The sequence below is a fragment of the Mytilus edulis genome, chromosome 4 (genome assembly GCF_963676685.1).
Source record: "Mytilus edulis chromosome 4, xbMytEdul2.2, whole genome shotgun sequence".
Lineage (NCBI taxonomy): Eukaryota > Metazoa > Mollusca > Bivalvia > Mytilida > Mytilidae > Mytilus > Mytilus edulis.
Genome location: NC_092347.1, coordinates 19,382,050 through 19,398,028, shown reverse-complemented (window position 1 = coordinate 19,398,028; position 15,979 = coordinate 19,382,050). Strand labels below are relative to the sequence as shown.

At 31.8% G+C, this 15,979-nt stretch overlaps 1 protein-coding gene across 3 annotated transcripts in view; it reads right to left on the bottom strand.

Moving 5' to 3' along the window:
• Nucleotides 1-1,452: 1,452 nt before the first annotated feature.
• Nucleotides 1,453-15,979, bottom strand: part of LOC139519162 (G-protein coupled receptor GRL101-like) — a 106,513-nt gene continuing 91,986 nt past the window's right edge. For 2 of the 3 annotated variants that reach the window (XM_071310997.1, XM_071310999.1), the window contains 10 exons: nucleotides 13,890-13,961; nucleotides 11,447-11,518; nucleotides 11,028-11,099; nucleotides 10,708-10,779; nucleotides 9,532-9,603; nucleotides 9,090-9,161; nucleotides 8,071-8,269; nucleotides 6,003-6,659; nucleotides 3,244-3,421; nucleotides 1,453-2,395 (listed from right to left, as the gene is read on the bottom strand). In XM_071310997.1, the coding sequence (XP_071167098.1) occupies nucleotides 2,271-2,395; nucleotides 3,244-3,421; nucleotides 6,003-6,659; nucleotides 8,071-8,269; nucleotides 9,090-9,161; nucleotides 9,532-9,603; nucleotides 10,708-10,779; nucleotides 11,028-11,099; nucleotides 11,447-11,518; nucleotides 13,890-13,961 (1,591 nt within the window). In that variant the 3' untranslated portion in view covers nucleotides 1,453-2,270. Of the gene's footprint in view, nucleotides 2,396-3,239; nucleotides 3,422-6,002; nucleotides 6,660-8,070; nucleotides 8,270-9,089; nucleotides 9,162-9,531; nucleotides 9,604-10,707; nucleotides 10,780-11,027; nucleotides 11,100-11,446; nucleotides 11,519-13,889; nucleotides 13,962-15,979 lie in introns of all 3 variants that reach the window. The other variant, XM_071310998.1, reaches the window with a different exon arrangement.

Sequence of the window (15,979 nt, the reverse complement as noted above, 5' to 3'; positions counted from 1 at the left end):
GTCTATATTATTATGATATTCTCCTGGAAAGAGCTCTTTTTAAATAGATCAGTAAACATGGTTATAATTATGGGTGATATTTCAGACTAGTGCACACATTTTACAGTTCAAACAAGGCATTGCCGAGCGTGGCATCCCCTCGTATGTAACATGTTGGGGACAAATATGGACACTATATTTGTATATAACACATGAAGAAAATAGTAAATTGAATATGCATATTCAAGAAGAAAAAAACAAGTCCCTCTGCATGACCTTGACCTTTGGCCTTGAACGTAAAAAATGCCAGATCATTACAAGGAGGAACAATATACCAAATGTGATTAAAATCTTTGGAAGCATAATGGTTTAAGAGTGTCCACATGATATTGGTTTGTATTACAACTGCTACTGTGACCTTGACCTTTGAACTTTAAAGTCAATAGTGCTTAAGATATTCTTAACGAGTAACACCATACCAAGTTTTGAGCATTTTGGTTCTAGAGTGTCCATAACAATTTTATCTACACGCAACTTACATGTAGTAGGCGAGGGAATAATAAAGTTCAAATGTACAATATAATATATATTCAATATTGATCAAACAATTTAAAACGCGTGATGCCTTCGGCATATAATTTAAATGCATCGTAAGCTGTACACGACGTCTTTTAGACATCGTATGGCCATCGCGCCATCATCGTAATCCATCGTGTAGCCTTCGTGATATGTCGTGTAGGCTTCGGCTGAGATATGAAGCTTAAATACCCGTCTTCGGTTAACCTTCGTATGTCCAACTTTTGCTATCGTATATAATTTCGGCACCATCGTATAGACTTCGCTATTCATCGTACTTGCTTCGGTCACTTTTTGGTATTTTAACGAGATCGGGACCAACTTCGTACGAACTTACAATTTTCGCATTCGGGTGTCTATCGTATATAAAAATCGGGACAGTGTGACGCGGGCATACAGAATAATTGAGCATTTGAGAAGTCATAATTAACGCTTTTGATACACATGACATTAGTTTTTTTGCGATTTTGACTCAATTGATAAAACTACTGAAAATGATCCCCTCACTATTCAGTGCTTCAAGGCGAAAAGGAAAAAAAAAAGGGGGGGGGCAATAATTTGGGAAAATCTTGGCATATAAGAAAATAACTATTTTCCTAACCAATTGGAATGAATCTTTCCGAATCATGTTGAAATTTGTACTTCTTTGGTAGACATCTTATTTTTCAAAATAAGGGATAATTATTGACCAGAAAATACATGAATATTTGGACGACCAGAGTCAATATAAAGTTCAGTCTACTGAAAGACAAGATGTGAAGGTAGACAATTTTTAGTGACAATATCATATCAAAACAGTTGTTGTCTGCTCTATCGTCGGGTTGTTGTCTCTTTATTTCCATTCTCAATTTTATTGTTATACGCATGTATACATCTATACAAATAACGATAAAAGACTTTATGGAATAACAATTTATGCATTAAATACAATAAATACATATGTGAAGTCAAAATACAATAAATACATGATACAAATAAACAATTGTCATAGCAACATAACATTTTCATTATTATACATAAAAACATTCACCAGCTGTATTCAACAATGGAATATAAATGTAAATAAAAAATATATAATACTGAATTTTAGCCTTTAGTACATCTTCTATGTGAACTGGAATATATTTACATTAAAGTGATTCGTTTTGCAACTTAACCATTTATATAACCTAAAAGAATACAAATGATCTATAAAAGATAAAAATTATTGCTTCAACTGATTCAAGGTAAGCTATAAACCATTTCGCACTTTACTTTAACACATTAAGATAAAATATAGGAAAACTAAAATAGAGTAAGATCGAATGCACGCTATATATACTTTCGATTGATTTTTCACTGTTGTTGTTTAAAATATCCTGTGATTCATGCAGACCCAGACACGCTCCTCAGGGCGTAATTTCGTTGATATGTGGTTATAATTTAAAAAAAAAACTTAAAAACAGTAATAGGGACAGGATAATTCTCTCCTTACGTAAAAGTTTTCCATCATCGGAAACCTGGAGCACTACAAGGGTAACGTAATCGTAAATATTAGCCTTTGGTTAGAATTGTCCCTGCCAGTTTTAAAGTGACATCATATTCAAACATACTTTAAGAAACAAAGCATGTTAAATTGAAATAGTGCTGTCCTTTCCATAAGAGGAAGCATTTAGCATGTATTATAATGGATTACTTCAAAGGCAAAATCATTCGATATATAGATACACTGGTTGTCACATACGTGAAATAGTGCTATGATTATTGTGTACAGTGAGCGAATAAGACTTATTGAGGCCACGAAGACGTGTTAGTTCTAACTGTCTATAACCTGAGTTTCTATGCCACATATATTTGTCATCTGAAATATAACAAAAAAGAAGACGTTAATAAGTTGTAAAACTTGTGTCTGATCCATTTGTCATTTTGAACATTACAATATTTTTAAACTAACAAAAAAATAACCACATGTCATTTTTCAGTAATGGACGAATGGATAACCATTAAAATTAAAATTAATTCTACGCACTAGAACTGATTGTATATTTGTTTGAGAGACATATAATGCCTTTGAAGCAGTCTCATCTTTCGGTATCTTTACAGTTTTGAGTTGATTTAAGATTTGCATCAATCTCCCTATCACAAACAAATGGTCTCAGACCCTGGCGACTGTACGGTACCGAAGTAGCGCCTGTATATCGTTTGTGTTCGTATAGTTATTTATAGATGTCGGTTTGGAAACCTTTAACGTTGCTGTCTCGTGTATCTAGTTAGATTGAATTTATAACAAGCGAAACAGTTGTTTAAGAGCTAAAGGGGAAAAAAGCTATATGATTTATTCATAATTATAAAGCTTAAATGATCAAATGCTTGCGGAAGATGATGCTGAATGCAACTAATAATGAAAATGGGCCTTAACAGTATTTCAAATAAATAAGTCTTCGATTATCCATGTTATCATTATTCATCCTTGCTGAGACCCACTCCGGGTGCGGCATTTTCTCGCTGCGTTGAAGTCCCATTGGTATTTATGTCGGGTTGTTGTCTCTTTGACACATTACCAATTTCAATTCTCAATTTTAAATGACACTTTGTTCGCCTACCGTAGATTTTTGTTTTTGCTTTGCCCTGATGCTTGTAATAATATAAATGTTAAAATACTTTCGTTTAATAGAAACTTTAAACCAAAACAGAAATATACGTACTGACCTACAATAGAATGTTTAGTATCAGTGGACCTATAAGATCCACCACCAGTGAAAGACTTCCGAAATCTACAGGCTCTTTTTCGAACATTTCCTAAAAAAGTCGCCGTTGAAATTGTATACAAAACTGGATTTATTGCGGAATTTAATGGAAGTACAAATACTGCTATCCATGCGTACACCTGTAAAATATAACAGTTCAGTGAACCTATAAGTACCAACTAATGAATTAATGAATTGATACTTGTTACTAGAAGCCGTCTAATTACCAAGAAATGTGATATGTTCACAGACTAGTTATATATGTAAAGAACATTAAGTGAAATCGAGGTTGAAGTATAGTATTACATCACAGTTGTCAGTCTTTGTGATGCGTAAGAACTATCGTAGACATAATATATTAAATTAATAAGACAGCCGCAAATTTGATTACTTTGTCATTACTCACATTAATAAGTGACAAAGTGAGAAAATGTCAATGTTGAAGCATTAAAGGGATATTAGCTAATGGAAGGATTGTTTTTGGCTGCAAATATTATTAAAAGTGGACCATTTGATTTAATTATTCGCTATAAGCATTCATTTTGTTTTCATTAACAAAAAAAACTCAATATCGTGTATGATATAGTGAATGGTCTTGCAAGTCAATAATTTGATCCATGTTGGGTCCGTTTGCACGCAGCTTTTTATTGACCCTTAGCTGGAGATGAATTGCGCATGTGATCAGCATTTTTCAGCTTTGTTATGAAAAAGAAAGAATCCATAACAAACTAACTTTGATCTGAAACGGTCGGTTTGTTCTGAAAAGTAAATTATTTAGTCATTTTCAGACTTTCAGTAACTTTCCGAATTGTTAACTGCAATACATTTTGTATTGTTCAAACAGTTCGCTTGCATTGAATTAATAACTGTTCAGACAAAGTTCAGATTTTTAAGAAGATGCTATTTTCCCCTGAAATCAATATCATACGGCAATGTCCTAAATACCTAATTTACTGCAAGCGAGGTGTTAAAAGAGTAATACATTTACCGCAAGCGAACTGATGGAAGAGTAATACATTTACTACAAGCAAACTGTTTGAACAGTAATACATTTATCGCAAGCAAACTGTTTGAAGAGTAATACATTTATCGCAAGCAAACTTTTTGAAGAGTTATACATTTACCGCAAGCAAACTGTTTGAAGAGTGATATATTTACTGCAAGCAAACTGTTTGAAGGGTAATACATTTACCGCAAGCAAACTGATTGAAGGGTAATACATTTACCGCAAGCAAACTGTTTGAAGAGTAATATATTTACTGCAAGCAAACTGTTTGAAGGGTAATACATTTACCGCAAGCGAACTGTTTGAAGAGTAGTACATTTTCTGCAAGCGAACTGTTTGAACAGTAATACATTTACTGCAAGCAAACTGTTTGAGGAGTAGTACATTTCCTGCAAAAAAACTGATGGAAGAGTAATATATTTACTGCAAGCAAACTGTTTGAAGAGTAATATATTTACTGCAAGCAAACTGTTTGAAGAGTAGTACCTGCAAGCAAACTGTTTGAAGGGTAATACATTTACCGCAAGCGAACTGTTTGAAGAGTAATACATTTACCGCAAGCAAACTGTTTGAAGAGTAATACATTTCCTGCAAACAAACTGTTTGAAGGGTAATACATTTACTGCAAGCGAACTGTTTGAAGAGTAATACATTTCCTGCAAACAAACTGTTTGAACAGTAATACATTTACTGCAAGCAAACTGTTTGAAGAGTAGTACATTTCCTGTAAGCAAACCGTTTGAAGAGTAATATATTTACTGCAAGCAAACTGTTTGAAGAGTAATACATTTCCTGCAAACAAACTGTTTGAACAGTAATACATTTCCTGCAAGCGAACTGTTTGAAGAAAAGTACATTTGCTGCAAGCAAACTATTTGAAGAGTAATACATTTCCTGCAAGCAAACTTTTTGAAGAGTAATACATTTCCTGCAAGCGAACTGTTTGAAGAGTAATGCATTTACTGCAGTTGAAAAATTTGAGAATTGACTTAATGACTGAACGTTGCTAAAATAATTTATCGTCATCTTTTTCAGATGGTGTTATGATCCATTTGATCGTTTACGACTGTAAATTCATTTACTAGTGAATGTTATCATTGACAAGTGAAACGAAGGGAGCAACCAAGTATAATGCTTTCGATGACTGGATCAGACCATAAAAAACGTTCTTAAACAGTTTAAACGACGGTACCTATATATATTCCAATTATGACATAAAACCAAACCTGCCTAGAAAAAATAGTCATTTAACTGTTGAACATACATTTTTCTCTATTAATAGTTAAATGTACAAGAACTATCGAAAGTCTTCAGAGGTCATCTCAGTTGTTATTGAGATAACATATTAGTCTGAAATAATGACGCAATGCTTAAACTTTGCTTTGATTTCATGCAATGTTTATTGTTTCCTTTGGCGCGTATATACTTTAAAATATTTACCGGATTCAAGTTGTTTACGTCTATTTCCAATTTAAGGACAATAGACAAGTGTGTATGGAACAACCTGCATTCGATACACTCGAGACAAAAGTATAAACAGCGAAAAAGTATAAAAGGTTTGAGTGCATAAAAAGCAAGAAGAGAATTTCAAACTGAAGGTATTTTCCCTAGATATCTATACAACTTTTTTTTTAATTCGCACCAAAATATAAAAGATCAGTAAACTGATAATTGGTTTTGATAACAAATCTTGACCATTAAGAATCACTACATACCTGTTGTGGAACGTGAGCACCACCTAGTGATGCAAATCCAAGTAAAATTATTGGTACCCAACACATAAAATCAGTCATCACAATAAGAGTCATTCTCTTGGCCATTGATTTGTCAGATAACGCTTTGGACTTTCTTACAGCTGTTGTAGTCTTTTTTGCCACAAAAAACATCCACAAATATGATAGAAATATTAAAAGAAATGAAACGAAGTTTAACACAAGAAATACAAAAACGGAGTATTCCCATCCTCCAACGTGATCTGGTGTTATATGGAAGGCGAGACAAACGCCGGAACGACCATAGAAGTTTTCAAAATATTCTATACCCAGTAGTGGACATGCGGATAAAAAGACTACCAGTACCCATAAAGAAGGCATTACTATAAGTGCTTCTTTCATTCCTAAACGTTTCAGTTTTAACGGAAATATAATACATACTAATCGGTCTATAGTAATAACTGTAAGAGTTAATACGGACAATTCACTAGATAATGTAGAAATGAATCCTGCAAATTTACACATCACACTTTCCCGCCAATATCTGTCATATATATAATAGTTTCCTCTGTAATAAGTATCAACTACAGCTATTATCATAAGGTAAACACCCATGAAAAAGTCACCAATAGCAAGATTTGCTATAAGAAAGGAGTGAACCTGAAAAAAAGAATATTGAATACCGTTTTTTATATATAACTTGAACATTTATGCTAGGTGAAACAACTTTTAAAGTCTAAAAATTAAAAGTTTAAAATACATATATTCCATTTTAAAATACTTTGAAGAATTTATATAAGCCACGTCTGATTTGCTTGTTTCGAAAAAAAAAAGAGACAGTAGATACCTCGGGGACATTCAGAACTCACAAGTCGAAGAGATATGTTTTTGGAAACTGACAACGCCATAACAAAAAGAAAAAAAAAACCCGAAGAAAACAAAAGTCCTGAAACAATACGGAAAAAGACTCAGCATCATAATGTACTTTTGAATGATATCGGACTTTGCTTCAATACGCATCACAGGCGACAAAAGCACGACAGCAAGTAAAACATAAGGATTACTAAATAATTTTTTTTTGCATTTTTGCGCATTTCCCAAGTCAGGAGCCTTTGTTAGTCTTGTTATTTTGATTTTAGTTCATTTATATGTTTTGGAGTTATTATAAGTGTAACGTCTATTTCCACTGAACTAGTACACAATTTTATTTAGGTGCGAGTTGAGGACAACCTCCGCGTGCATGATTTCCTCTCTGCGTTAAAGACCCATTGGGGGACTTTGGCTGTTGACTGCTCTTTGGTTGGATTGTTGTCTCTTTGTCATACCCAATTTCCTTTCTCAATTTTGTACTTAAAAATTGCTCGCAAATATAGAGATCAACCAATTCTCTGATAGATAAATCATGCCGTCTCAAACCCTCATATCGACCGACGTCTGAACCTCCAAAATGATCAAACACAGATTGATGTCGCAATGTCAGGAAAAAGATCCGATGAGTTAATACTTTACTCATGTGTGTTTCTCTTATGAACTTAAGGGTATATATGAAACAAACCATGAGACCACCAAGTCCAGATGTCTACATATTTAAATAAGGGTATTGAGTGATAATGCAAACGAGGCGATACTTACAAAATAACATTGAACGACAACATTTTAGCATCTTTAAGAAATTAAACAGTCTCCTAAGCTAAATACCTTAAAGCAAGCTCTAAAATACTCAATTCAAAGAGGACATAATCAATGACCAACGATACCTCAGTTTTATACCAAGTATGATAGCTGATAGTATGTCTTGTACCAAGTCAGAAAAATGGAAGTTGTTATCTTATATTTCGTTTCTGTGTGTGTTGTATTGTCGTTTGATTTTTGTTACACTTCAGTGTTTCTGTTGTTATGATGTTTTGCTCTTATTGTTGATGTGTTTTCCTCGGTTTTAGTTTGTAACCCGGATTTGTTTTCTCTCAATCGATTTATGACTTTCGAACAGAAGTATAATTCTGTTGCCTTTATTTATAAATATTAAAGATTACAAAAATTACATTTTTCATAAATAATTTAATGTACCTACTTTTCCATTTTTAAAATCCTTTATTCGCCATCCAATTACTAATAAATTTCCAAAACATGCAAGGGAGCCAAGAATCCATATGCTTGTACGTAAAACAAAGTTCGACATCAAATCCTCACAAGACGAAAATTCGTCTGGTTTTGGGTAGCAATTTTCCACCGTCTTGACCATACAGCAGTAAGGAAACTCATCGGTATGTCTCTCAAAAGAAAACAAAATACACAACTAAGCAATGTTTTAATTATTTCATCAGTTATTTCAGCATTGACCTCTTTCCTTTGGTTCAAGTACGACAATAAGGACCTCTTTGATTGTAAATATATGAAGCCCTAGTGTATATACAGTTTATTGAAAATATAAGAAATGGTAACTTTATCATTTCAAGGTAAGCATTTGAGACACTACGTGTGCATGTTTAACAATTCATATATACAATAACACATCTATATTGCGTAAAGGAAACATGTGTTGTTTCGTCATTTGTATTATTTAAATCAATTTCAACACATTATAGATCTGATAGAGGTATAGTTACCATAGCATGTTTATGGCAATATTATGGAATATGTTAATATATATATATATATATATATAGATCGCTTTACAATATCAAAAAAAAATTAACATTTTACTTGTATTGTTAGTTCCGACGTACAACATTACGAGAAATCCGACAGTTACCAAAATCGTGTTATGAATTCTGGAACACTAATTTTACGACAAGACAGTATACTTTTTTGTCTATATACTTCATTTTCTACATATACGTTTTTACTTTTAATGTGGTCCGACATATTACAAGGAAATCCGAAGTTTACATGTTTCGTGTTATGAACACTGAGACACATTTTGACGTTGATCAGCATGATATTTTTTCTACATGCTTGATTTATATTTTTGATTCTACCGATTTTTAATTTCCCCGGTAATAAGAACTTTAATCCTGGTATCTATGATGAGATTATTTAACTGTTTAAACCAATCCACAGAAACATGTAACACTCTTAAGAAATACTTACAATGTCCGAAGATTTGGAAGACCATGAAACGCGTTTGATTCTATCATCATAATTTCGTTGTTTGAAATATCTCTGCAAAACAAATAATGTACCATTACAAATATTGAATAGTTATCACTAGGTTTATATATAACAATGTAGATAAGATTAATGGTAGAAAAAAGAAGGGTGTAATGATTTATTCCAATTTAATAATTTGACAGAAAGAAAATATCAACATTATCGGTATGAAATTCGATCTATTACTTTTTAAAGATCATAACACATGTTGAAATTGAACAGATTGAGTCACTGCATACCAAAACTGCATTCGGTACTGACAGACATATTAGTAAAACATGCCTTCAGATTATACCTTTTTTCTATTTTAAAAAAGAAAAAGAGAAAGATGTGTTAGATATATGTTTGAAAAAAAATGAATATGTAAAAATGGAAGACTTACAATGTGAGCAGTTTCAGCAAACCATTCAAACCACCACCTTGTATTATCTGTATTGTGTTGTATGACAAATCTCTAAGTATATTGAATAAAGAGAAATTAAATAGCAAATTAGAACCAACGATATTGTTAATCAGCTCCTCATGGATAGAGAATTGAATGTCTACAGCAAAATTAATCTAAAAACTTTTTAACATAACTACATTATTGGATCGAATTTTTACAATAATTCTACAACTAAATGACGATGTTTGACCAATTAAATGGTGTTGGGAATTATCTTGAACACTGATATAGATCGAGAGAAACTATAAAAAGCAACACGGATTAGAAACTATATAAGATATTTTTCTATCGAATCTGGATAAAAATCTGGTCTTACTAAGCATGTGGGCGTGGCTGCCGTTGTTGCTAATTATTTTAAATAGTCTTAATTTAGCAGACGAGCGATTCAAGCTCATGAGAGTCCTATTTTTTATGTTTGTATCTAACAGATCTACCGTTATTTTTACACATTACATCAGTGAATGTGTTTAGAGACGAGAATTAATTTTAAATAGTTCAACAGAACATGTCCATGTTGATCTTTCATACATTTGATTTCCTTTACAGACATTCTACATATTTGTCATAGATTATTCGAAAAACGAATTCATAATACAATCGTGACAAGGAGTTGATTGATTCTTTATATATCCTCCAGATATGTGTAACATTTCATGTTTCGTTTATTTCGAGAACGTTTAGAATTGTGTAAAATAAAGGCAACAGTATTATACTGCTGTACGAAAAACATTAATGTATGATTTGTTTTTCAGTTCGCACTGGTACGTCTGAATAAAATACCAATACCTTCCACAAGTGCACTTAATAAGATAATATATATTGAAAAACGATAAATGTTTATAGACATCCAAACAAAAACAAAAACGTGGAAAATCCTTTTTTCCCTTAAGCATTCCAAAGCTTATACAATGTACTTTTATATATTTCCTTGTTGATTATGCATCTGTTTTGTGTTTTTCTTTTGACAATGACTTCTTGATTATGGTCCTGATAACCTTATTGTTCGATATTTTCCATTTGTGACAGGTGCATCGAGAACAGTTTATAAATGCATTATGCAATACCATTATTATTTATAAAATTGGCTAAACAAATCAGGTTTTAAATACTAACAAGCTGAATAGGCTACGTAATCCAAGGAATGTTCCGCTTTGCAGTGTAACAAGTCTTTGATGACTTAAGTCTCTGAAAAACAAATAATCATTTTATCATACTTAAAATAAATTCGATTAAAAAAGTAATCCTCTGCTATTTTTCTATGACATGTAATAATTTAGTAAATAGAGATAAGATAAACTTTCAATCTTAACATGCGATAAGAACAATAAAACTATGTAACGAATGCATTTTACCTACGAAAATGAGTCACTAAGCAGTTTTTAACAATTATTTATATTTGATATATGACAATCTAAGTACTACTAAATAGTTACAGTGTTTGCAGCTGTGAAAGTCCAACAAAGGCTGATGGATAAATCTCCTCGATACCATTTCCAGACAAATATCTGAAAAAAGAGACATGAATGCAATTTGTATACTATACTTTGAATTATTTTCATATAAACCGTAATTAATTTTTTTTTCGTGATGAATATTGCAAAAATATCCGCTTTATTAACATTGAAAATACTGAAATTGGAGATGATTTGTAAAAAGAAATTGTATCTTGTGGAACATTTTTTGTATTATACTTTAAAAAAGCTTGCCTGCACTTTAAATTATACTTTATCTAGTAGGAATGACGTTCAAAATTATTCTTATTCAAGATTAGCCTACACCTGGTACGCTTAGATAAAAAAGAAAGGGAAAGTAACAAGTGAAAGTCACGTAGAATCTCGTAGACTATACTTACAGCGCACGTACACTGGTGAGTCCACTGAAAGAACCATTCCCAAGTCTCCTTATCTGATTATCTTTTAAATTCCTATCACAGATAACAGATAATACAAATCATTTAGGATGGGGTACAAAAAAATATAAATACACCGTTAGAAAGTACAACGCTGCACCTGGATTAGTTAACAGGTTGTATCTTTCACTTGTCCTTTACTCGTTTATCAGGCAAAACAATATGAATTCATCAAGCAAATTCTATTCTTTTATCATTATCATATAAATCTCCTATAACACACATTCTATTTTGACATGAAATTTGTCTTGAGTAAAAATATACATCGTAAGCATTTGAATATAAAAAAAAACCCAAAAGATATGTTAATTGAAGTCTTGTTTTAAATACACTTTTTCTTGACTATACAATAGTTTTGTAAAAGTTAAAGACTTATTACTTAATTTTCATACAAAAAAATAAGGAGATGTAGTATGATTGCAAATGAGACAGCTTTTCACCAAAGTTGAAATAAAGTGGATTCTCCGCCCCCAGATTACACGAATGAGGTTTCGTTACATATTATTGTCTTACAATTTCTTATTTATAAATATAGTCTATGATGTAGCTTTCCTTTGAGGTATTTAGGAAATGGTAAAAAAAATTAGCAGATCATGTAGTAAAGAAATAACAAAACGATTCATATGGAACAAAGATAGGTTAAAATCATTTGAGATTTCTATAGCATATATTTTTAATTGGTGTTGAATTTACCGTTTAGTTGATTGGCGCAAATCAAAAGTACTAATAGCAAATCACAAATTGGTATCGATCTAATTGTTGCAAGTTAAAAGGATTATAGACTGTCTTTAATTAATATCGACAGAGTACTAGGAAATCGTAAACAGTACTAACAATCAATCACCGATTGGTATCGACAGAGTCCGAAAAGATCAGAGGAGCTTAAAGTCCTACCAATATTTCTACTAATTGGTATTCATTCAGTATAAGCATGCATACCAAAGGGTGCATCAGTAGTCTGTTGTAGAACACCCACTTGTTCTAACTTAAAAGGAACTCAAACAACTGGCTTTATGGTTTGGGTTTTGGCAATTGTTGAAGGCCGTTTAGAGACCTGTATTCATCAACATCCTATTACTTTAGTCTCTGTCGGATATTTTGATCATTGGAAATCAAACCTTACCTCCATATTCATGAATAAACAGTCTATCGCCATTTGGTATCGACGGTGTCTTCCTCGAATGCCAACATTTTATATGTTACCTATTCCTTTGCCATGTTTAAATTGTCGGTAGACAAATGGATGTTGGCATTCAAGGAATAAACCGTATCGACATAATATTACCTAATACGTGTTTCTCGTTTCTCGTTTTGTTTATATAGATTAGACCGTTGGTTTTCCCGTTTGAATGGTTTTATACTAGTGATTTTGGGGCCCTTTATAGCTTGTTGTTCGGTGTGAGCCAAGGCTCCGTGTTGAAGGCCGTACTTTAACCTATAATGGTTTACTTTTTTAAATTGTTATTTGGATGGAGAGTTGTCTCATTGGCACTCACACCACATCTGCCTTTATCTAATTAAGGGGAGCATCAGTCCATCACAAATAAGTATTAAGAAAGAAGTAGCAATTAAAAAAAAAGGAAAAGAAAGAGAGGCAGAAGATGCCAAAGATTTTTGACTTAAACTTTTAAAGTAGTAAATAAACTGACAACGCCATAGCAAAACCAAAATAAATATTTCAACAAGGCATTTTTGCCTTTCCCAAAAAACAAGTTCCATTTCTTTTGTTAAACCAAACTGTGTGTTAGCATTATAATTGGGTATTGACATAATTGTGGGAAACTATAAGAACTAACAGTTAATCACTAAGTGATATCAACCTAGTAAAAAGTAAAATAAAAAACTAAAAAATAACGAGCTCCAAGGAAAATTCAAATCGGTAAGTTCCTTATTAAATGTCACAAAACAAAGCTTAAACACATCAATTGAATGTAAACAACTGTCATATTCCTTTAATTAGATTGTTGTTCATATCTCTGGGATAAAATGTGGAAAATAACAATGATAAACGAAGAAACTGTGATACATATTTCTTCCAATTCAATTATTGCCTGTTAAACATTCTTACAGTAATTAAGTAAAGGATTAGCTGTAACATTTCATCAGCTGTGTTGCAATCATTCAGCAATTGTTATTGATTCAGTATCAGCAAATTAAAAAAACTAACTGAATGGACTCAGAGAATAGGAGTTCTTCACAAATTTGTAATGACCTGGTTTTGCTAAATTTAAAGGTACATCATTTTTTGGTATTGAATCAGTAGTTGTAGTCAATCAATGAAACTAACACCAACTAATAATGACTTAGAAGTATAAAATCTTCAAATGGAATTGACGTAGTAGTCCTCAAGTAAAAGAACTATAAATATACTGTAATTAACACTTACAATGTTACTAAACGAAACAAATTCTGGAAAACACCATCTGGTAATTCAGTAATTAGATTGTTGCTCATATCCCTAGGATAAAATGTGGAAAATTAGAAAAGTAAACAGTGTTACTATGCATGTTTCTACCAATTTAATTATAACTTATTGAATGTTCTTACAGTAGTTAAAAACAGGATATTTTATACAAATCTTAGAATCAATTCCTGAACGCATGTGACAACATCCACAGCAAATAACCAGCACTTCCATTGATGTTCTTCGTTTTAAAGTACTAAATGTCTTAATAAGTATACAAAATGGTCAGTATACTTTATTCAATAGTTATGCTTGATATATAACAGAATGAACAATTTAAACGTTTATTTACTCTCTTTTTTCTCTCATAATTTTGATACAAATTTAACACATAAGACACCACATTGTAAAAGAAATTAAAATAATGTTTATTACTCAATATCATAAAGTTAAATTGGCAACATTGAAAGTATGCCAGAAGTGCCCATATCTATTCATATATTTTTGTTGTTGAAACCATTCATTATAAAGTGAATATCCTGAGCATGCATTAAACATAAACATTTTAATGATTTTGCGGTCAACGTCTTCTATGAGTTTTCTAAAGACTAGTAATTTTTGAAAATAATGATTGCATAGCATGAAGTGATTACGAACTCCGGGAAACTAATTGAGCATAGAACGGAATATGAAAAGTGCAATTTCATCAATTATAGTCATTTGTAAATGTTATCAAAATTTCAATGAGGTATATTAAGTACATATATGAATCGGAAAAGCTCATTACCTCAGTACTGCACCGATACTGTTTTAAAACACTGATAATAAATTTAATTAAATACATCTTTGTACAATTTGAGGTAGTAGAAAAGTACAGAACTAAAGATAAGGTGTAGAAAACGGAAGTCATTATATATAATCACAAATCAAACGTACCTATTTGATGTATGCATTTTAACTTTGATAGAAATATTTATCAAAATTCTTGAAGGTAAGAAATGTGTTTCCTCCGGCTAAATTACTAAAACAAGCAGTATTTTTTTGGGTATATTATACAATCTGCATCGTAAATATTTCATACGTCACAGAATTAGAACTACTTTTTTTTCTAGACATGCGTTACCTCAGTTTTTCATTATCATTGTCAAAAAAAATTTGTCAACTCTAAACAAAGAAGGATACATATTAAATAATGACTTTATTGAAAAAATCATTGTGGGCAAGCAAGGCTTCAAAGATCCAATTTACTGAAGTAAATGTCAACGTTTATTAATAGCGGTCTTGTCCTCAGTGCGAGGTTCTTTGTTTCAAGGTTGAGAATTCGTATTTGTTACTTCGTCACTAAATAATGCAGTTTGCATTCGAATGATTTATTGGTGAGCTCAAAGTCAGTATAAAGTTAATAAGAAGACACAAGTAAACATATTCTGAACTAAAACGACCATTTTAATTAGAAATGCTGTATAAAGACTGAACAATAAAAAGTAATGTTAATTCTTTAAGTCAATTTTCAGACTTTTCCACTGAGTTCAACTCAGTACTATTCGGATACATCGCTCGAGATTATGATATATCTATACTATTAAACGAAAAGACCTCATTTTGTGTGTCGCTTCTCTTCCTCCCACAATAAATTAATCATCATGCAACTGTGTCATATAGGTACCATGCATATAGTCGCATTTGTCATCCTTTCTTATGACTATTCAGTTTGGGTTATTTTGGGAGAAAAACGAAAATAAAGGTGTCCGAATATTGTTTCCGTTATCAAACCGACTTTTATGTCAGACATGACTTCCGGATTAAACATTGAAAACCAATCGAATGATAGATAACAAAAATGAAAAATAAATAAGCCAATCAGAGCGTTGTCCATATCTTGGTTTCATATCGTAAGAACCACTACTTTATACCTCGGTTTTAACTTACACATAATTTTCATAAGTACTCGGACGGGGAAAGGACAATTATTTTCGCATTTATCTGCATGTATACTGTGATCAATATACTACTATAATATATAGAGACTCTCTATATAATATAGCAGTGAGTTTCCGTCACCAAAGAAACTT